The sequence below is a fragment of the Calidris pugnax genome, unplaced genomic scaffold (assembly GCF_001431845.1).
Source record: "Calidris pugnax isolate Ruff unplaced genomic scaffold, ASM143184v1 scaffold24, whole genome shotgun sequence".
NCBI classification, from domain to species: domain Eukaryota; kingdom Metazoa; phylum Chordata; class Aves; order Charadriiformes; family Scolopacidae; genus Calidris; species Calidris pugnax.
In genome coordinates this window covers 162,645-185,743 of record NW_015090922.1, presented here as the reverse complement: position 1 = coordinate 185,743, position 23,099 = coordinate 162,645, and the positions used below count along the sequence as shown (strand labels likewise).

The 23,099-nt window shown below is 40.8% G+C and overlaps 1 protein-coding gene across 1 annotated transcript in view; it reads left to right on the top strand.

The window, feature by feature from the left end:
• ALK (anaplastic lymphoma receptor tyrosine kinase) overlaps positions 1 to 23,099 on the top strand; it is a 234,102-nt gene that overhangs the window by 137,573 nt on the left and 73,430 nt on the right. Inside the window, exons 4-6 of the mRNA XM_014951272.1 lie at positions 11,563 to 11,694; positions 19,751 to 19,882; positions 21,388 to 21,488. Of these exons, the coding sequence (XP_014806758.1) occupies positions 11,563 to 11,694; positions 19,751 to 19,882; positions 21,388 to 21,488 (365 nt within the window). The remainder of the gene's footprint in view (positions 1 to 11,562; positions 11,695 to 19,750; positions 19,883 to 21,387; positions 21,489 to 23,099) is intronic.

Below are 23,099 nucleotides of genomic sequence, written 5' to 3'. Positions count from 1 at the left end.
ATTTTGAACAATAAAAATGGAGCTAACCATTATTTTATTTCCAGTCAAATAAAATCTTTTGGAGGAATGTTGGGCAAACATTTCTCTTCTGCAGGGGACATTTTTATTTTAGACAGTTCTTAAAAAATGAGATTATTTTTTCTGTACAAACAAAAATATGCTAGTCTCATAGTGGTAGTTCTAAACAATAGTGAGGCCATATTTCCACCCCAAAGTGTTATTTCTTTCTGTCATGGACAATGAGATGGAAGCTTGAAGAAGTTAAGAGACTTATCCAAGGTCACAGTATAAGAGCCAATTTGGAAATCCCAACCATGGGATTCCTTATTTGATAGGCGCATTTCTGAAGGTGGTTTGCTATCAATTCAAGGCCCCTTCGTGCACAAATGGAGTGCTGGCTTGAAGTATCTCAAAAAATGATGCTGGCCTGCTGTATTTTGGCTGCTTTGTGCTCGATCACTGGTTATTAAATTCTTTTTTTCCTTTTGTTGGGTATTGGGAAAAGGATGCCAGGCTTTTTATTTCTGAGAATACCCTGGATGAGCTGGTAACTTAGTTATGGCCTACCTGGAAGAGGCCTTGTGACTGCAGTGAGATACAATTAGCTTCTGCTTTTTACTAGCAGAGACACAGAATGTTGTAAAGGGACCTTCCCAGCGGGATTGCCCCTGGACTGAGCAGGAGTGGGGAGGTAAAGTGGAGGTAGGATGGGTGAGTTCTTGCAGTGTGGAGAAAACTTGATCTCCCGCTGTCTGTGCTGAAACTGCTTCACATGCAGGGGGGCAATAATTTGCATTTGACACCTTGTCATTGCCAGGTCTTGGTTCTTGCTTGTTCTGCTGAAAACTTTTCAGAGAGTGCAGTGTCTTTTGCTCGTGAAGACCCGGCTGCCATAGACGCAGAGGCCTCTCAGCTTTCTGGTTATCTTACTGCCTGTGGGACAGTGGGTCATTGATTTTATCCATATTAGATGCTAGGGCAAAGCTTTTTTTTCCTCTTTGTGATAGCTCATTGACAGACTGTTTAAAATTATATTGCTCACTAAAAAGCAGTGGTAATTACCTGTGGGATGGGAAGGAAGGGCATGGTCGAGGAAGAGCTGAGGGTCTTTACTGTAACTACTGCCACATAAGAGTCCTAATGCTGTTTATCAAGAAATCCTGGAAAAGGAGGAAAGTAATTTTTTCTTGGTTTAAGTATAGATTCCGGGGTGGTTCATTTTATTGATAGTATTTCACTAAACTTTTTTGAGTGGATAACCACTGACATTCATTATAGCTGGTGAACTGCATCCACATCCCATTAAGTTAAAGTCCTGGGAGGGCTGGAAGGCAGGTATTTTAACTGTTCTCTTTGTGGAAAAAAAAATAAAAATATATAGCGGGTATCTGACACCTTTGCACTCGGTATAACTTAACTATACCCTGGAGAGGACTGTGGGCAGCTTAGGATGAATGGGAGTATAGGTACAGAGCAACCAGGAAGAGTGTGTATTCCCTAAGATGGCCGACCTCCACAAAATGGCCGACACTCAGAGAGAAGGCCTGATGAGGTGCATGTGAAAAATGATATTCATTGTTATTTGGTCTTTTAAATTGATACTTCAAGACTAAATCTGGACACATGTACATATAAAGTACCTTTTAGGTCTCCCCTTGTCCATTTTATGGTTAAAAGATAGTTTTTTATTATTCAGTGTTTGTGCTGTGAGGTGAGGCCTGTCCAGTACGGTTTGTCAACTGTAACAGTCTCCTAAACTGATGGTTTTTTTCCAACATCTCCTTTGAAATTGTGCCACAACCCAGTAGATCTTTGGTGGCAAGTATACAGAATTTCATTATTTCCCTAAATTAGTTTATATTTCTCTTTTCTTTGTTACTTATATGCCTAATTGTTTTTTTGATTCCAAGTCAGTCAGAATGCTATGCATGCTATGCTGGGTTGGGTTCTGTCACTTCCATGTGCTCTGCTCCTCCTTCGGGACTTTACCATAATTATTTGTGGTTAACGTACTACTCCTTCTTTCCACAAAACCAGAATAACCCCATTTACTTTGCAGTGGGGCTAGAAACCCCTGTTTCATATTCTCTTTTTATTACTTGTTTTGTATCCAAATGTTTATGTTTGCTAGTTCTTGATGAAGAATGAGCAATAAGCTGTATGTCCTCCTACTTCACTATTTTGTATAATGAATTGTTGTGCAGTTATAAAGCATTTAGTTATAAAGGATTTGTCTGCCAGGAAGAGGTACATTTGCATTGTATAAATAGATTTATCTAGAGTCAACAAGGTGTTACGCTTTGCTGAAACCTACCCAGCTGGGAGGAGCATTTTACATAATAACAGCAGTAGTAAATTTGTAAGAATTCAATAATATTGCTGACGATAGTTAAGAGATTAATTAATGGCCAACTGAATCAGTTAGCGAAATGAGGGGAACAGGGCTTGGAAGAACATTGAGAGAGAACTTACACTCAACAGAAAGCCTATTGACAAAGTGGATGTAAAGGAATATTTTGGGCTGTCATACATTTTATGGTGCCAAAGTCGAAGATGAGAACCGTAAAAGAAATGACTCTCAGTTCTGAGTAACCATGTAAAATCTTCTGAGGGTTTGATAGCACAGTCTACTTATTAAAAGGTAAAGAACTTAAAATCATAATGACATAAGACATGTTCTGTCTCCTTGATGTGTCTTTACATATAGCAACTTTGTATTTGAGATTCCTATCACTATTAAAAATAACAAAAATCCATTTTAATATTATTTAACATTTGTCTAGCTATTCTGCTGTGGCTAGCAACCCACAGGCTTCTCATCCTCAAGGCATGATAAGTCTGAGTAATGATACTGGTCAACTCTTACAATCCTCTCTTCACCTCAGTATATGTTTGGGAAAGAGATCTTGCATGTATAGCATTAACCAAAGTGCCCTTTGGCATGCCACAAAGAAGTAGAGAGACTACAATTCCAAGACTACCTCTAAGTTTCAGGCAATGTCATCCCTTCTTGTGTTTTTTGGGTTTTTTTTCCTAATATCTTCAGTGCATACCTTGGCTTACACAGAGATAATCCCTGTGTTCTTTGCTGACATCTAATTTTTTTCTGTAAGCATTCCCAACTCATACGTCTTCCACATGTTCAAGGGTTAGCAGAGATCCTCTGGCAGAGACAAGGACTCCAGGAAGGAGTCCTTCTCCAGGCTTTTTTCAATATTGAGTGCCGTTGACCTTCAGCAGCTTTGCTTCTGGCATAATTTCATTCAAGTGTAGCAAGGCCCAAAAGTGCAGCCTGATACGCAAGCAAAGAGCTGCTACTTCTCCTTCCCTTTGGCCTGGCTTAAAAGCACTGAGATGTAGGCAGTTTTCAGTGCATTCAGCTGGAAGAGTCACCAGTGAGTCACAGCATCCACCAATACACTGATATTCAGGGACGTGTGGAGGTAGGGTCATACTGCAGTGTTGCCTTTTGCTTCCATAGAACTGATAGCTGGATACCCTCTATCCACATTAAGGCCCTTCTAGTCACAAATCCGTTACGTGTCTTCCACTGTGGGGCCACTGCTTTGCGTTTGGCCGGGATGTGAGGGTGCATCTCTGCACCCTGCAGAAAGGGACCAAGTACAAACGCTCCTGATTGTGCTGATTTGTGATATTCTACCCATCTCCCCCGGCAACTGATCTGCAGTAAGGCCATAAACCTTAATTTAATACTGCTGACAGCTAAAGAAGAGATACTGCTTTAAACAGTTATAGAAGCAGAACTGCATTTTGGAAACGAAAAATATGATTCCTATCTAAAATGATGTTTGAATACAATTAAGTGTCATACCTCTATTTGTGTTTTTCATGACAAGGCATACAAATGCGCATCTGACTGGTTGATAGTGCTAAAAGTGCATGACTGAGAGATTACTGAGATGCTGCTGTTGCAGGGTTCAGAGAGAGGTTATATCTGACCTGCATAGAATCAGTTCTTGATGAGCCAAGCCATTTTCTCCCATCTGTCCTTTCCATGGCTTTTTTCTTTGATCTAGTCAACTTCAGTCCAACTGGTAGAGACTGGAACAGGAGTCAGAGAGCTAGTCTGGTTTGGGCAATTTGCAGTCTTGTTTCATTATTTGAAATTGGTTGGTGTGTGCCTTAGTTTCCCCACCTTTAAAATGTTAGTGATTTTTTTCTTGATGTGATGTTTTTAAGAAATAAGAATGGGAAAAAAATCTGCTATGTATAGTGGCGACATTGGTTGTGCTTAGAATTGGGGAGCCTGAACAGGCAAAGATAAAATTTGCTCGAGTAATTGAAAGTGGATTTGAACCCAGCCTTTTTGGAAGCAAACTGTGAAAAAGTACATGTATTTCCTACTTAATCAGCTCTTAGGGTTTACCTAAGAGTTTACACCTGGCTGGTGTTTCCCTCACATAAGGTTCCTGGCTGTTAACAACTGGTCTCCAAGCCTATTCAGACCCAAAAGAGGTCCAATGGGAATGGCAGAGCTAATAATAGAAGCTGGAGCCTTTTATTTTCCTCTCTCCAAGCTTTGTATTTTGGAAAAATTCACAGAAAACGTTGTTTGCTCGTTTTTTTTAACCAGTTGCTTACAATATAGTAATCACTGCTTTTAGAAGTATGCAAATGGGGTGTGTGTGTGTGTGTTTTGCTGGGTTTTTTAATCTCACGAGGATGCAATGGTACCTGAGAGGAAATGGAATCAAACAGCAAATGCAGCCCGATATTGAAACAAGGGAAGCAAAAAGCAACTAAAAGAAATGAGATTTGGGATGTTAACAAAATTATTCTATCCCATTGCGTTGTTCTAAATTAGGATGCTCATATTTAGGGATAAAAACCTTTAAGATATGCTGTGCTTGATTTAATTAAAAACAAGTCTAATGACTGTATACAATAGTGTGTCATGGGTATTCAGGAAAATGTATTAATTTTCCATCTCTTTTCGCCCCTTTCGATTTTGTAGATGCCCCAGAACATGTAGGTATCAAAACATGCCTGAAAATCATATTTCTATATACAATTTGCTGCTGCTGCTGTTTATGTGCTTACTATTAGTGTTTGGATGTGCTGTTGGAGCTGCTTATTGAACAGTAAGCAAATCACAGGAAAAATACGTGTTACTATGCGCCCTCAGAAAAACGAAAAAACAGCTAGATTTTATGCAAGATTAATAGGGAAAAATATTATCATGTCATTTATTGCGCTCAGCAATTATTTGCTGTCTCAGGAGCTATGAAGATAAATACTAGATCCTCAGTCAACTTCCCTAATTGAAAAATGAGAAAGTGTGAAATATAGCTAACTTTCTTATTCCACATTCTTATTTCATTATAGTTTTAAGGGAGCTGGTTATTGCTGTAAATTCAGGAAAGCTACATCACAGCAATGTTGATGCTGGGAAGTCGTTCAGTCAAAAGGTAGAAAAAGGAAAAGTAACTAGACCTGATGGAAGTGATTTCCAAGAGAGCACGGAGGGCCTGGCGAGTCTGAATGCTGTGTGGCTACTGAAACACAGCAGTGGGCAAGTGCCGGTTCCTTGCTGTGCTCTGAAGCTTTCTTCGGTGCAAGCATCATAGGGGCATTAGGCAACGCTGAAAGAACTAACGTTTTAAAATGTGTATATTGAGCCTAACTTCCCTGTGTTAGAACCTCAGTAGCAGAGAGGGAGAGCACATTAGAACTGAACTGCCTCAATTATTGACATGAGTGAGTTCCAAAACGGTAAGTTTCCAGTTGAGTTTCCTGACCAATGTTTTATCTTCATTTGAATTCAGATGTTTTCAAATTTCTTGGGTTTATGACCACATTTAGTTACGTGTTGAAACCTCTTAAGTAAGTATTACCAATGCAGAATTGTTTTGAAACTGCTGTTCTGTGAGGAATTTCGGCATTTTTATTTTGTGGTTCGATACATTTTGAAATGTTGACATTTTCTGTGAAATGAAAATTGCATTCCTACATATAGGAATGTATAGTATTGCTCATTCCTCTCCAATGAGCAGGATTTCTTGCCTTGGAGTAGCTCACTGTGGGAGCAGGGCAGGAGGGCCCTATCTCACTAGCCACTGGTCCTGCCTTCATCAAATGTATGTCCCTGTTCATTTTATACTGTAACTTATTCAAGTTGTAACTTGTTCTGTGAAGCCAGAGTAAATAATTTCCTTACCATTTTCTTTGGTGGCTCTGTTATCATAACATCTTGTTTCCTTACAAATGTTAATGAAATGAACATCACAGAGCTCTTGTGATGAATTTATTCCCATTTTACATATAGGAAGTGAACTATGAAGATGAAAGCCAATTTATGTAACTGGAAAAATGGGCAAGCTTTCAGGCATATGCAAACATGGGCTGCTTTTTCTGCCTGTATCAGGCAGCCTAATAAAAAGAGATCACTGCCTCCTACAAATGTGGTTTCACTTGCATCCTGAGGCACTGACAGAAACAGTAACGATGCTGTTACAAAGATTAAAGCCAGAAATTATGAAGTGTTGACTAATTTTGGCTGCCTGATGTGAGAAACCTGGAGTCAATCTTTTTTTCAAAGCGTTTTTTGAGGACATTGTGTTTTCCAAGTGTCTCTCTTGCTGGTCTCATTTGCAGCTGCGACCGCTTGGCTTCTCTGTGGGTCTGAATACAGGTGTCCTGGGGTGGGTGCCTGGAAAATGAGGGCAGTGTAGCTCATCAGGAAAGTTTTGGTTTGTGATCTGCTCTAGATCACATTGGAGTTTAGTGGCCATTTGCCAAGGATGGCTTCAGTTCCCTTAAACATGTAACCGTCTTTCTTTTTTCACTTTTCCTACCGCCCTTGTTTCACAATTTCCAGCTTCTCTAACAAAGGAAGTGGGGGTATTAATGATTCATATCAATAGAAAATTTACTTGGTCCTGGGATATGGTTATCCTCAGCACCAGGTTGAGCTGTCAGCCTTCAAATGTTGGCGCTGCTGTAGGGCTGGAGTGAAGAAATGATGTGCTCATCAGAAATGGCGAGTTGTAGAAAAATCAATAATCAGAAACTCCCCAGAATTCCCACTATCCTTTTACAGCCAGACAGCAGCTTTTCCACACAACCTATAAAATCCCCCAAGTACTCTCTTTTTAAATATCTCTGAGTCAAGGCCTTGAACTCAAACCAGAGGAGAAGCAGATGAAATTGAGAAGTTAATGACAGATACTTGTGACAGATAAGCACTGTCAGTGAGGTTGTACAACCCATGATTTTCAGTGGCATTTAGTGGAGGAACGTTAGACTGCAGCACTAGCCCATTGGAAATTTTTTTTAAGAGGTGTAATTCAATAATAGAAAAGTTCCTCTTTTTTAAAGGGTAGCACATAAGATGAGGTAAGCACAGTGGATTTCCAAGGGTAGGTATTTCTTACTACATGCATGCAATTAAAATTGGAAGTTTTTCACCTTGTGTGCGTACAGGGTCTTGCCCTGAGGACCATTGCAGTCCATTCAGTTGTGTCCAACCAGACTCCTCAGGAATAGCCTGGTTTTTTTTTTTGGTAAAACGTGCATGTTCATCTTGGGTCTTTGTAATTTCTGTTCATCTTCTTTTGCAGAGTACAAATTACAGGGTTTTTAACAACCGAGCACTGTCCTATTAAGCTCTCTTGTTTTAATGTGTGCTGAGTGAGAGGACTTTACCTGACTGTGTTGGTCCCAAAAGCTTTCAGGAGCATTAAAAATTATGGCCTGGGAAGTTGAATATAACACGTGAAGGTATAATTATGTTCAGCTTGATTAATCCTGCATGATAATTAGTAGCACAGCCAGTTTGCAAGATAAGGGTTATCTTTTTGAATGCCTGTAAGAATTTCGGTCTTCTGTCCCACCTGGCCAAGTGTGGTGGCACTAAATTGAACTTTCTGGCCACATTCCTCAGAGGCAGACTCACCAGAACTTGCCAATGCACTTCAGTTTCTCTGCTGATCAAGGGAGGGGGAGGACAGAAGAGAATAGGCAACCCAAGTTGGAGAAAGTCTGCTTAGGAGTGAAATACATGCCCTTTGACCTCTCAGTCCGAGCAATAAATTGCTTATCCTGCATCAGGCTCAGCCTGAATGATTTTTCCCTTTCATGCTGATCTGCTACACAGAAACTAAGTCCAGAATGATGGGCAGTGAAGAGCCCAGTCTGTCATTTGTGTCCAGGGTCTGGTACTGGATTTGAATGCTGCCAAGGCTGGACTGTGTTCAGAAGCAGGACCTGTGAGGTACAAAGTCAGCACTTGTTCCCCAAGGAGTTGTTTGTTTCTCTTTTCAATTTAGAGCCTGAAATGCCATTTGTTTAATGTTGCTGTTTAAATAATGATTTATAAGACTCCAAGCCAGCCGTGGTACAGCTTAATGACTGCTATAATTTATGAATGCCACTGGCTACATAAACACTGCTGTAAATATAAAGGATGTCTCCCACAAATTTTACTTTGATACTTATTTGGTACCATTCATTTTCCTTTCCTCGCACATCTTCTGTGAGTGAGTTGAGACCACTTGACTCAACGATTCGGGTCATTCTGTCTCACCTTGCCAGGAGTGATTTGGGCTGGGAAATGAAAAGATCAAATGTCTATTTTTGTTATAAAATGTTTTAATTAAAAATTAAATTTCCTTGAGCTTGAATGCAAACATCTGCATCAAGTGGCCCATTATAGGGTCATTTGTTTTTGGGCTTTTTTTGGTTATCTATTTGTTTTACTACTTAATAATCTCCTTTATCCAATTAATTTTGCCTTTGTGCACATAGTGAGCAAGTAAAAAGGAGACGGGAATAAATCATGCGCTGTCACAGAGCCCAGCCATTCCCCAGGCTGCAGCTTGGCTATTTCTGTTCTCTAACCTATACAAGGAGCATGTATATACGCATCTAATGCAAATCAGAGCTAATTCAGGCCCCGACTCCACGGAGATGAATGAGCATGCAAATCCGCTGCTTTGTTTTGGAGGAAAAGCTCCTGGAATTTTTTGATGTCTAGTTGCAACTGGTGTCTTTTAAATACTACAGTCAGTTGACTTCAGGAGATTTGTGCAACAAAGACACCTGGGAAGACAGTAGGTGCTCTTGAATGCCTTCGTTCCATTATAACCAGTGTTAATGCAGACACGTGCTTGGAAAATTGAGTGGCTTTACAAAGATATAAAGAATTGAGTAAACTGAACAACTCTGTTGCCTACAATAACCTGTCCTCTGAATTTCTGCAGGTCGTATCCCAGCAACTGCTGGGGTAAAACGTGGACATTGCTGAAAAAAATTGCAGATAAACCGAGGGGGACGTGAAAGTTGGTAATAAGTGTGGGGTTCAAAACCATCTTTGGAGTAAGTCAGAGGAACAAAATTACTTCTGAATTTGAATAGCACTTCAAGATTTTCAAGTGTGTCATGATCATTGCTGTACACCCTTACCAAGGGGCCCACACAAATTTTCAGCAAACAGCTCCGAGTTCCTTGGTCTGTTTTTCCTGCAGAGCTCTCCTCTGTAGTCATGCCTTGACCCTGATTGAAATACAGGGGCGTTGTGCAAACCCACATGCAGCAAGCCCGAATTGCTCTAAGGCAGGCAAAAAAATCAAGCTGACAGTAACACAGAGCACCCTTTTCAGGAGCTGGGGTCCTTTATTAAAAAGATTTGGCATGTATTCCCCCCACTCCTGAATTGATTTGCGCCATAAAATAGGCTTGAAGAGAAATAGTGGTTGTTTTCCTACACGCTTCATTAATTTTTAGTTTTGGCAGGCAATATAAATAAAAGTATCAAGTGCACATCTAATTGAATCACCAGTGATTCCCAGCTCCCTGTAGTACCAGTGAATATGATGTAGCTGTGCTGTTTAGCAAGCACGGATGAGTTAGGCAAACAATGGCTCACTCTGCCCAGAGGCTTTGGTTTAATCTTGAGCATTTACCCATTTAATATGAGACAGAGCAGGAGTTGTTGCAGTGGAGAATTCCCAGCACAGACCTCTTTGTACTTCTTAGCTTTGCCTTTGAGGAGAAGTGACTGGAAGCATATCCCTGCAGAGTGTCAGGAAGGTTTCAGGGAATTGCATCTACATCCAGTTTTTTTGTGGAAGGAGCTCTGTCACTTCCCAAGCTTTGCCTCCTCCATATGCATTGATCACAGGATGTTGCTGAACTAATTCCTGCCTCCTTCAGGTAGCTGACCTAAGTATCAGCTTGTCCTAAGTATCTCTCTTGGCCACAATTGAAGGACTTGGGATGAGAGAAGTACCTGAAGTACTGTACAAGTACCTGAAAGGAGGCTGTAGAGAGGCGGGGGTCGGTCTCTTCTTCCAAGCTACAGATGATAGGACAAGGGGTAATGGCTTCAACTTGCGCCAGGGGAAGTTCAGGTTGGATATTAGGAAACATTTCTTTACTGAAATGGTTGTCAGGCATTGGAATGGACTGCCCAGGGAGGTGGTGGAGTCCCCATCCCTGGAGGTATTTAAGAAACGTGTAGACATGGCTCTTCAGGGCATGCTCTAGTGCCCAAGATTATTGGTTTGTGGTGGGATGTTGTGTGGGTGGGTGATGGTTTTGGTTTGGTGGTTGTTGTTGTGTGTTTAGGGGGTGGGTGGTGGTTTGTTGTTTGGGGTTTTTTTTGTTTGTTTGTTTGTTTGTTTTTGTGGTTGGACTCAATGATCTCTGAGGTCCCTTCCAACCACTACGATTCTGTGATTCTGTGAATTCCTACAGTAAGGAAAATGGCACCCATAAGGTTGGATGATCTCTGATTTTGCACCTGCCAAGTGCCTCCAGAAAAGGACATCGCTAAGGGACAAGTACTCAGGATCATTTCTGAATGGATGATACTGACCTCTAATTCTAATGTTCAGTGACCTAATTTCATAAGGGTTGGCTGCTTTCCACATTGCTACCTGCCTTTTGCTGCTTAGCATAGATTAATGTTTTTTGCATCTTGGTAGATGTAGTTCGCTGTGGACTCCCCGACTCATGGGGAAGGTAACACAGGAGCAGGAATGGGTATAGAAGAGAAAGAAAACTACAAGCAGAGATCAGGCTGGTTTCTGTCTGACAGTGAGAATGTGACAACATAGTACATCCAAGTCATAGGTAATACATGTTGACAGGAGGGTATGATGAAAGCTTGTGTTCTTTCCAAACCGTGTAGCCATGTTACTTCTGAGCTGACAGAGAGGATATCAGTATTTAGGACTGTCAGTCTAGCAGTAAATTCACATACAAATAAAAATCTATCATGTGTATTGTGGTGTTCCTGAGAAGCACCACAGAACAGGTTACAGGATTTCAATCCTCTTTTCAAGGGTTAAAGATGCCTTCCAAGTTAAAATACCAGAAATGTCTGGGGAACTGAAGTTGTCTGTTAGGTGGACCATTAGATATTTGACAAGATTAACCAGGTCAAACAAAATAAAATAATTACTTTATCAAGCAGTTATTGGATTGAAGGGATTTCACAAGGTGTTCTCCCCTCCACTGTTATCTGGGATCCTATGACCTGTTGGTTGAGAGGAAGGCAATTCAGTAATCTGAAGTGATTTTTGTTTTCTTTTTCTCTAGGATCTGCTTCTGGCTCAAAAATGGCTCTGGAAGGTTCCTTCAGCTGCTGGAACGGGACGTCGATCAGACTGGGGCAGGCGTGTGACTTTATCAGGGACTGCGCGGAGGGAGAAGATGAGGGAGATATGTGCAGTGAGTAAATCCAAACCCCCAGGCTGCATCCTCCTTTTCCAAAAGCATTGCTTGTTTTCAATTTTAATGCCTGAGACTTTAGCACTAATAGACTAATTCAGTACTATCAAAAGACCAGTATCCTCCATAACTCGTGCCGTTTCTCTGGCTGCCTCCCTCCAGTGGACCGTTTGATATGTTCCTGTACTCCCCTGCATTAGTTCTGCAGCAGGTTCTTAAGATGCTCTTAGTGCTTCATCTCTTTCAAAGTCCTGATCAAAAATGCAAAGGAAGTATAGCCTGGATAGCTAAATGCCTTACAGAATTATGAAATGTATAGTTTGTTAGAGCTTTTAATCAAAATGTACCACAGCATGTGGCAGAAGGGAGAGGAAGGAGAAAACTTCCAAGATGAAAAATGAGTTGAGCCAGTAGCTCGTCTTTGACCAACTCCTCTGTCTTTGTAATTCCTCTTGTTTTCTATCCTCTCTTCAGCAGGGAGTAGTCTAATAAAATGCAGCAGAAGATAGATAGCAGCCTTAATTTTCTGAAAATTTGCTGTGCCTGAATACTTTGTAAATGTGCTGCATAACCTAGATACATTAGGACCTTCCTTTAACCATCTTGAAGATGCTTTATCTCTTTTTTTCTATACCTCTACATGTTCTACTTCCAGCGTCTTCTCCTTTGCCAGTTTACAGATAGTTAGGACTGGTGGATTGTCAACCATGTGGTTATCCACAGGGCAAATATGTCAAGAAAAATAATCATTGAGAGTTCATCATTTACCAATTTAAAGTGTGTATGTCACAGCTGATCAAGTCTATGGGCTTCTGTCAACAAAGCTACATTGATTTGGTGTGCAAAAAATGTGTTCTCTGACCAAAATACCAGTCCCAGCAAAGCCTTTGGGATAGAAGAGGCAATTATTCTCAGTTTAACTAACAAAGTAATAATGTATCAGATTTTATAGGTACAGAGAACAGTGGTTTGACCTAGGTTCATCTAGTAAACTAGTTAAAAGCTTGAAATTATGCTCTTCTCCATCATGCTAGACAGTGTCACAATTTGAAATTATATTCATTAGAGACACACGTTCAGTAAACGTGAGATTAGCTTTCAGAGGAATAGTGTCATCACTGCAGACTTGCAGCTCCTTGGAACCAGTGATGCTTTGTATTAGTAGTATCGAAACCTGCTTTTTGCCTAAGAGCTTTAAAACAGAGTTCTAAAACCTCATAATGTTGTTTCTGTCGTGTTCTACACTTAAAAAAACAAAACAAAACTCCAAAAACTAGTAAATTACGATAATCGGTAGGTTGAATCAGGGGATTGGACTAGATGATCTCTGAAGGTCCCTTCCAACCCCTATAGTTCTGTGATACTGATTCTGAATGCATTTTCATTTCACTGGAAGTAGAGAAGATGTATTATTTACCATCAACTGTATGTCAAATACACTGTTGTGTTATTCTGCTACAAATGGCTCAGCCTTCTAAGGGTAATCCTGCCCATACCAGTGGGTAGAGCAGAGCCAGGTGGAGTTGCACCAATCACGAATGCGGTACTACCCCAGGATGGGGCAGACTTAGAGAAACCTGATTATCTGTTATTTTCAGACACTGGATGTGTCTGTGCCTGGTGTCTCGTCCATACTCACATATTGGGAGCTTTTTCTTTCATGTACCTCTGCTTTTGCCCCCAGCTGCCACCCTGTATCCCACCATGAGCCAGTTGATAAAGTGATCTGTCCCTCTCTGGCATACACTCTCCGCAGGGGTTGGTGTGGTTGCCTTCTTCCCCTCCGTGCAGCTTTCATCTTTAGCTGTTTGCATAAAGCAGTGTAGCACTTCCAGTTGTGTCAGCAAAGAATGTTCTGAGAACGTAAATGAGAAAATATAAAAAGCAGAACACATTTAACTGCCTGTTCAGCAGAGCGTCACTCCCTAGCTTGAAGAGAGGACCACACGGCTTGTTTTCAACCACAGGTACTGGGAGTGAGAGCTCTTACTCCCAGCCAAAAGCCCTGAAAAGCACCATCTTCCACCCAAGCAGCAAAAAAGACTGGTTTGCCTTAGCAAGAGCTGGAGTTGTAATACTAATAAGTTGTAATAATAATAATAAGAAGAATAAGCTGTCTGCTGATTCGCTTAGAAACCTGCTCAGTTTTGGCTGATTTCTCTGCTTTTGCCTCTTTGCTGTGCCTTAGTGGCATAAGACTTCTTACACAAAACAGAGAACTGATCTGCTGTTTTAGATGTCAGTTACATCTGCATGGAAGCCCAACACAGAACATGTGTCATCTTTCAGCATTTCAGTTGTCATTTTGCTCCTAAGCAACACGGATGTTTTCATCAGCTTCTTGCAAGTGTGGCAAAAAGTGATTCAGATATAGAAAGCAGAGAAAGGGGTTTCCCAAATCCTTCTGCTTACACAAAAGGGCTGTCAGAAAAAGATGTAGCCATGCACTGACGGGGGAGCTTTTAAAATTGCCATTAACCAAAGGCTTCTATCTTTGAGCTTCAAGGAGGTGTTGGGGTTTTTTTTCGTTCATGATCATTCAGCTGTGCAGGTACTGATATATGTATTTTTTTTTTCTTCCTCTTCATTTGATTTTTGTTCCTTTTTTAGCTAAAAAAAAAATTTTCCTAATGCCAGCTGCTTGTTAACATCTCTTTACTTATTAATGGCCAATGAAATGTCATGGTGCCTGTTCTGCATGCAACCAATTAGTCTGTGTAGAGAGTGTAGAATCAGAGGGAGGACCCCAAGAGAAAAGCATCTTGCTATTTGAGTCACCTTCAGCTGTGCAGGTACCGATATATGTATTTTTTTTTCTTCCTCTTCATTTGATTTTTGTTCCTTTTTTAGCTAAAAAAAATTTTTCCTAATGCCAGCTGCTTGTTAACATCTCTTTACTTATTAATGGCCAATGAAATGTCATGGTGCCTGTTCTGCATGCAACCAATTAGTCTGTGTAGAGAGTGTAGAATCAGAGGGAGGACCCCAAGAGAAAAGCATCTTGCTATTTGAGTCATAATCAAATATTCTTGCAGGAGCAAAAGACAGCTTCAAAGAGGCGGATGTGGAATTAGATGCTGAACTGTGTTGATTTGGGATCAGACATACAGATTTAACAGACTGATGGAAGTGCCACACTGGAAACTACTTTGCAGAGACTTCAGATAGTGGTCTTCTTATGTTTTTGCTAGTAAATTCATGCTTTTGTTGATTTATTGTAAAAAAAAAATAACATTCTTCCTCTTATTGTAGTACAGAGTCATACATGTAATATGGCTGGTATGGTACAAGACAGAATGAAAACTCAAATTATTTACTAATATAGATTGGCAGAGCTGTGCTTTACAGAAAGGGAGAATTTGTTTCAGTAGTTTTGTCCTTCTCTTTTTAGTAAACATCTTGGATTTTAGTTCAGTATTCTTTTGTTGCAGGGCAGCAGGTCTTCTTTACTGAAGAAGAGTACGTATACTTCTGGCTAGTCCAAAATTGTTTTATTTTCTGTCTCAAATTCACCAAAAAATTTCAGCCTGGGAAAATATTGGTTGATCAGTCAGTGCATATTAGGAAAGTAATGAATGTATTTTTTAAAGAAAACAAAATTACAAAGAATGAAGGTGCTAATAGTATATTTATTATCTAGAGATCCAGAACTTAGAGGGTTCACCCAGGACTAACTCTTTCTTCTGCCTGAAAGATGAATTTGAACCCATTATTTCCTGTATCCGTGGAGAGTTTCCAAGATTGTGGTCTGGATTTTGGGTCTAGTTCAGAAGAAAAAGGGTTACTGCAGTCTCTCCTGTGGTTGTTCTTCCACATTTTATAAATTTCACCTGGAATAGGGATTGAAAGGAATGTCCTCCATCTTTCAAATAAATCTCATACTTATGGGGATATAGGGTAATTTTCATTCTTTGCCTCATTGAATATTTAAAGTTGTTAAACACATGTCCAGCTAAGATAAAGACCAGTGTCTTGATTCAGGAAAGGAGCGACTCGGGCTGCGTGCTGCTGGAGGAGGGCATGCCCACATATGTCAAAAGACCAGATAGCAGCTAGAATAGGAGCCTATAAAGTTTGATTTTGTGATAACATGAGCACATGGCCAAAAAAAAGTATAGATAATTAATTCTACAGGGGCCAGTTTACTTTCCAGGCAAAAATGCATGAAGAAACCACAGGATTCATTTATGTCCTAGTGAGAGATCCGGCCCGGCAGAGTCTCCCTGCGAGCAAAATGGTGAAGTAGCGACCTGTTGCCACTCAGCGCTCTCCTCAGGTTCCTGTCTTGCATACACTAGTCCTTTTGCTTCCTTCTTGATCAAAAGCTGTACCTCTAGCAACAAATTCTAACCTCTGGCAGTTCTGATCTCAGCAAAGCCTTCTGGCATTACAGGATAACTCTTTGTTGACTGTGTGGAAAAGTATTTTCCCTTTTTATGCTTCATTTCTGGCAGAATTTGGCAGACCAACTTTCTAGCATATAGGCAACCATTGAAACAAGCTCGTGTTTAAGATTCATGTGCTTATTTAAGTTCTTAGTAGATAATATTTTTGCTTTCTGAGATTTCTTCCTGCCTTTGGTACGAGTCCATACGTGCCAGAGTAGATTTTTATGCTTGTGTCTTTTATAATATGCCTGGAATTTCACCAAAAAAGATTAAACTATAGTATCTGGTTGATTTACACCTAGTTTGGAAACAAGAACATGCTTCATCCACTTCATAAATTATGCCAGTTGCTAATTTTTCTTGTTATTAAAGTATGAAAAGTCTGCGTTAAAGTTAAAAAAAAAATATTGAACTTAATTACCTTTCATACAAAATCTAAATCATTCTGAAGGTTTGAGAATATTTGGCTAGGAAGGAGTTTAACATCCTATAGCTTTTCTCTACTGCATCACTCAAATAAAAGCACAGCCTCTTACATTCTCACACTGCTCCAGTCTCACTGGGTCACTCTATTCTCCATCCCATATCCACAAGCTGCGTCTTAATCTTGCTGAGGTCTAAGTTTTTTGAGGTTTCTGTCACTAATAATAATATCCAACATGGGAAGTTTCAGTAGAGCCTTTCATTACTCCTGGCCCTTGGTTTACTTGATTTTCCAATAGAGTCAGATTAGCTTTCCCTCGTCAGTGCAGTGTCTGCACTAATTTGAGTTTGAATTATAAACATTCGGAAAATGGAGAAGTACACACCAACAGAGAGTGCCAGCCAAAGAGGTCTGTGTGGAGTAGCAATACGTGGAACTCTAGGTGCTGTAGGGATTCAAAGTAAGAAAGAGCAGCAGAGAAAAGGCATCCAGTGCATGGGACATCTGAAAATTCATAAAAAATTAATTTGTGGAGGAGGAATGAAATTTTCTGGGAAAGTAATAGCTTTTTGTTTATGTCCTTCCTTGTTCATCGACACTGAGCTTTTTCTGGCCTCCGGGCAGGGATTGCTACTTAGATGACTCCTCCTGCTGCTCTGGCTTGTTTACATCATCCTAGATAGCGTATGGCCATGAAATGAATTCAGTTGGACACCGAGCCAAGCTGTTGCAGTAGGAATTCAGGACACATTATAATTTGTCATTTACTTTGGATCCCAGCCTCGGGCTGTGCAATGAAATAGAATCAAGTTCTGTTGAGGGGTAAAACACAAGGAGGCAACTCTCTGCATAACAGCTCCGCATTTAAAGACTAGGCTGAATGAATTTGGAGATTTTTAAAAGGCAAAACTTGAAAAAGCCTTAACTCCAGTGCAGGTTTTGATCTTTTCATAACAAATTTGAGTGCTTACAGAAATTAACAATAAAACATGGCTCTCATCTCCATGTCTGGGTCCAGGTTCAAATTTGGCCCTACTTAAAAACCGCAGGTACAAGATTTGTTTCAGTTTCCTCTGTGAAGTGAGTTATGATTTGGGCTCCTAGAAAATCAAATACTCACGGTTGAGACCCTGCAGTTGTGGTGTTTCCCAGCTCTTTTCTCTGGGTAGACCAGGGAGTGGGCGGATGTGCCACTGACAATGAATTGCCTTTTGAGGTGTGTGGGTCAAAGCTGAGGCCCTGTGAGCAGGTATTTAATTGACCTGCAATCTCAGCCAGGGGCTTCTGCTGATATTTCGAATGATCCAGGATTTGGATACTGGTGCCTCCCTTCAAAATGAGAAAATTTCAGAGGGAAAAGTTCCTGATAACCATAACAAAATCGTGAGCTCAAGGGTCTACTCTTCTCATAGAAAAGCAAGTGAAATTGCCACTATCACATGACCAGCGCATCCTCTTGCTCTTGGAGTTTGTAGTCTACCCTATATTTTGTAAATTAAGAAATTTTTGCTTTGATTTTGACAAGCAGTTGAAAGGAAAAACTAATTTCCTGGCTATGTGAGTTTATTATGTGTTTGCACATGAAATTTTATTTTTATCTTGTAGTTTTGGATAGATTACTTGTATCATTTTCCTTCCTTTCAATAAAAGCCAACAACAACCCACAACCAAAAAAAAAAAAAAAAAGATAGTTTTAGGAGAAGTTCAGGGGAACAGCGAAGGAGAAAACAAATGTGGGCTAAAACGGTTTTTAGTACAGATTGGAGTAGGCAATGATGTAAAAACTGTGAGAAATCAGGAATATCATCATCCCTTTTATGGCTACATCTGTTCATCACAGCAGGTTTTCTGGTTTACTGGGAGAAGGATCATCCCCACTGAACAAGTGTATTCAGGGGCTTTGTACTACAGGCCCCAAGGACTGGTTAGAATCTATAGTAGGGTAAAATGATTGGTTGCTCTTCTTTACCTTTCTTCTATTATCCTCTATATTGAAAGGGCACCTTTTTCTGCCAGACTGGCTTTGTGCTCTACCTTTTTCCCCATAAAACCCAGTTTGTGCCCTTTTTACTACTGGGAAGCCTTCTGATACCTGGCAGAGTTGTCAGCTGCACACTGGATGCAAAATCTCCATTAAGGATCATTAGTGATTCACTCAATGTGAAAATCATGTTACAGTGGTTGTGATTTCACATGGCATTTAACAAGGTCTGTTTTCTGCTGCGGTTACTTAAGTCCAGAGTCTGGCCTCATGTTGAAGAAAAGAAAAGCAAAGGTTGAACTGGATCACAGTAGAAATTAGGGAGGCAGTGAGTGTTTATTGAGGATGATGGGAAAATTATTTCATGAGTTTTTTAAGGAAATGTGTGATTCATGGCCAAGTAGAGGATGTTCACCTATGGCAATGTAAGTGTGTGACTCAGGGCAAGAGGAGCAGTGCTTTGCACCATTTGTAAGAAGAATTTGCAATGTAGGTGGAGAAGGAGATGAAGGCGTCAGGAAGTTACCTTCTGCTTTGAACGAAATGACTATTACTTTAAAATTGGTTAATTTAAAGGCAAAAAGCTAATGTAACTTTATTGTTTGCAGCTGGAAACTTGCCTGAAATCCCAAGCCAGTGACAGAATGAGTGCTTCAAAGCCTGAAATTATGGTTTAAAATAAACTATCCTCTTTTCACCCATTCATCTCACTGAACAGGTCCATGGGTGCAAAAACTGAGGCACAAAACGATTCAGTGCTTTACCTGAGACCACATCAGTGCTCCCAGAAAGGTCACATTGCTGAGCTGGGTTGACTGGAGACCTAGACTGTAAGGGAGGGGAGTTGTGGTAGGAACTTAACCCTCTCCAAGATTTCCCTTCATAGAGCTGCAGAAGGAAAAGGCTAGGAAAGCCTTCTCCAAGGTATAACCTTGAGTGGGTTTATACCTGTGGAGCTGTAGAGGCCAGGTATTTAGGAGACCCCATAGTGTACGTGGAGATGTGTCCTCTCGCTTGGATGCATCAAAGTGTAGGGGGGAGTCACTTAGTCACAAAATTAGGGCGTTGTTACCCTTGCCACCACCCTCCCCGTGGTCAAGCACATGCATGATTGCACACAAAAGGACTGAGTAGCTGTGGGGGTGTCCTCAGACCTGAGCAACCTGGTCTGAATAGTCACTGCAGCTTCTCTGCGTGTCCCCAAGTCTTCTCCTCAGCTGACCTGGGTTCTTCTGTATGTGCCTGTGTCTTTCCCTCTTACAGAACATCTTCCCCCTGGCTTCTACTGTTCATTTGAAGAAGGAGACTGTGGCTGGATGCAGAGCTCTTCTGCATCCCATCCTTCTCCATGGCGGATTGGAAGCCCGGAGCACAACCGTTTTCCTTCAATAGAAGGTGTGTGAGAGTAAATAGTAAGTGCAGAGAATGCAGTGGAGAGCAAAGAAGATGCACAAATGGTGGGGAGAGGGAATAAAACACAAGGTGCATTTTCCGATGTACTTCTGTATTCAACCTCCAGTGAAACAAAAGCCATCTCTCTACTAAGTCATTTGAGCAAAAGACTGTCCTGCTTACTTTTTGTCTTGAGGGTATAGACTGGTACTTCAGGTCTCCACAGCTGACACCAGAGACTAATCTTGACCCTTTCTAAACAACATCACACCAAGTATTCATCTGCACGACCCTCCTCCGTACTGTTCTGATTTTTTTCTTTCCGATTTTCCTATTTACTTCATCTGTTTCTCTGTTCTCCTTCTTTTTTCCCCTTTTTCATTTCCTAATTTTTCTTCTTTGTGTTCCATTGTCCCTTGAGTTCTACATACAATTACTCCATACTTGTTTCCTATCGCTAAATCCCAGTAGTTCATTTCTAGTCCTTCTCGTATAAATCATTGAAGGTTTATACTGTGGGCGTTGAACTGGTTGAGTTTTTGAACTGTTGAACTGCTGGTTGAGTTTTGGCAAACAGGCTGCCTGCCAGGAGAAGCTTTTCCCTAATGCAATAACGTAAATCATTGGAGGCATTTATTACTGAGGCACAGAACGTCTAAAGGGATACAATAATAGCAGCAGGGTTAATGGTATATAGTCCCAACATCGCTTTAGAAAGTTAGATCTGGTTTTTAAATATGAAGAGTGAGATTCTCTCTCTCCTTTTGTGTGACCTGGTATGGGCTACAGTGTGTTTATGCTGTCTGAGGGCTCAGCCCACAGTATTACAGACCACAAAGTGATGGATGCACAGGTAAGCATGAAGGCAAAGAGCCAGAAAGAGGGTACTGTGGGGAGTTGGCAATCAAGTGCTGCTGATTCATGATTTGTCTGTGCTGTAGAGGCAATTTTAATGAAAGCCCAAAGAACTGGGCTCAAAGCAGTGGTACTGTCCTGGAGGGCAGAGCTGAAATGCAAAGGTGTGTGCAAATACATACCTTTTCATACAGAGCTGCCAAGGAAGAAGCCTACTGTTACTATTGTCCTTGTTCTTCTTGTTACAACAAATGATTAAGGGAGCAAAGGGGCCTCCAGCTGCATTAATATTACTCTGGTGGTGGTTTGCCATCATTGTATTTTGTTTGGGGATTGGCCAAGAGAAATATTCTCTTCCAAGTTACTTTTTTGTTCATAAAAGATACATTTTGTTATTCAGCCTTGCAAGGAGGATGAATCTGAAGTCATGGAGGAACAGAAGATAGCTCTAGGGGGAAGGCAGACAGACTTAAATATATTTCCTGAGCATGTTTGTCGCATGGAGCTACATCCCTAAGAAACTGCAAAAGCCTTCTGTTCTCTGGCATTCTCCTGTAGTAGGAGCCAGCTGATGTGGGTCTGGGGAGTTTCACAAGCCCTGAAATAAGAAGGCGAGTGCTGCAGTTTGACCTTCTTCCTGCTCTTTTATCCAGGTAGTGCACTCCTCCTTAACACCAGCAAAGCACCAGCAGTAGCAAACGCTGTCATGACCAGCACTGCATTTCCAGCTCCTCTGAGGAACTCCCCCTGCGAGGCAAGTCCTGATATTCTCTTTTCTTTTGCACTTTACAGAGATTTTTTTTGTGTGTCTGACTCTGGTTTTCAAATATAGGCACTAAGTCAGTAGACAGCAATGGTTGGCATTTCTGAATCATTTGTACTTAACCCTTAAACTGTAGATTTCAGAAAGATGACCTCTCTGCATCTAGTCTATAGCTTCACAGATTTTATTATCACTGATAGGATTTATCAATGACTTAAGACTTTGAACCATGTGACTTGGAGCATTTCATGTCTTGCGTGAGATTTCAGGGTGACCATTCAAGCTCTTGGATCCTGGAGGAAGAGGGATTTGGGAAAATTGATCCTAACAAAGCACAGTTTGGTGTTTGTTGATTGACCACTGAATAGGCAAAAAGAACCAGATCCTCTCTGTTCCACTGATCTTAAAATGCAAAAAGGCCAAGCAGGGATGCGTTAGAAAGTTCTCTGGAATGAAAAGTACATAGAAGATGGTGTTTCTTTGGCTTAAAGTTTGGTTTGCTTCGCTTCTGTTGGATATCTGAGTTCATATAGCAAAGTCAAAGTACATTGTTTTTGCTCTCTTGATATATTCATGTCCTCCTTCTTTAGGAAATACATTCTACCTTGTTTTTCCTTCCTTCTATGACAAAGGCTTATGCAGGTTCTGAATATTCTAAGACCTTGTTCTTTGACAGACCAGCAAGAGCAAGTGTTTTTCATAATCCACCTGACACAGGAATTAGAGTGAATGATTTCCCAATATGTGTATTTTTTTTTTTTCCTTGTGTATACAACAGTGCAAATAATTAAACTTGCCGTCGGGGGAGAAGCTGCCATGTATTTCATCTCCTCACATGCCATCCCACCTCCGTCACTCCCCTTGGCACTTAAAAGGCATCCGGACGCATCCAGCATTGCAGCTGTCGGTAATAAAGAGTGAAGGAGTTTGGCAAGGGTTTTTGTCTCTTGCCTTTTCATATAGTGTAAAAGCTTCTCTTCTCAATGAGTCCCTGGTGGCTTCAAATTCTATTTTACTGGAACAATCTGTCTGTGAGCAGAATAATTTAATTCAGCTTTTCAGCACAACACAAGAGGAGAAAGGAGATATTCCCCCCTACACACTTATTCCTCCAATAGGTGCCAACAAACTTCCTTATAGTGAAATTATAGTCAGAAAAGAGGTTGTGAAAAGACCATCATGTTGTCCTGTATTTATTCACCCTCAATCACTTCCTGATTGACCTGGCTCAAGTTCAGGCCCTAAAAGATGAGTTTTCTTCTACCTGTCACTGCTGACAGCTCCACCTGGCATGTCCCAGCCAGGACAGATTCTCTGGCAACTGAAATCCCACTGACAAAACTCACTCATGATTCATGTGGCAAAGTGTGTGCAAATTAGAGCCATTTATTCTTTCACAGTCAGAGCAAGACATAAACCTGCCCTCCCTCTTGTATTTGATCCAGCTCACATGCTCTGTTACTTATCTGCTTGCTCTCCTTGTATGTTCACTTAGGTGGTGGCTAGTTCTGATGGCTAATGCCACTAGCTCAGGCAGATTCTGCTCAGATTCACATCCTGCACCTATATATATTAATGGTGGAGGTATATTAGTGATGGAGG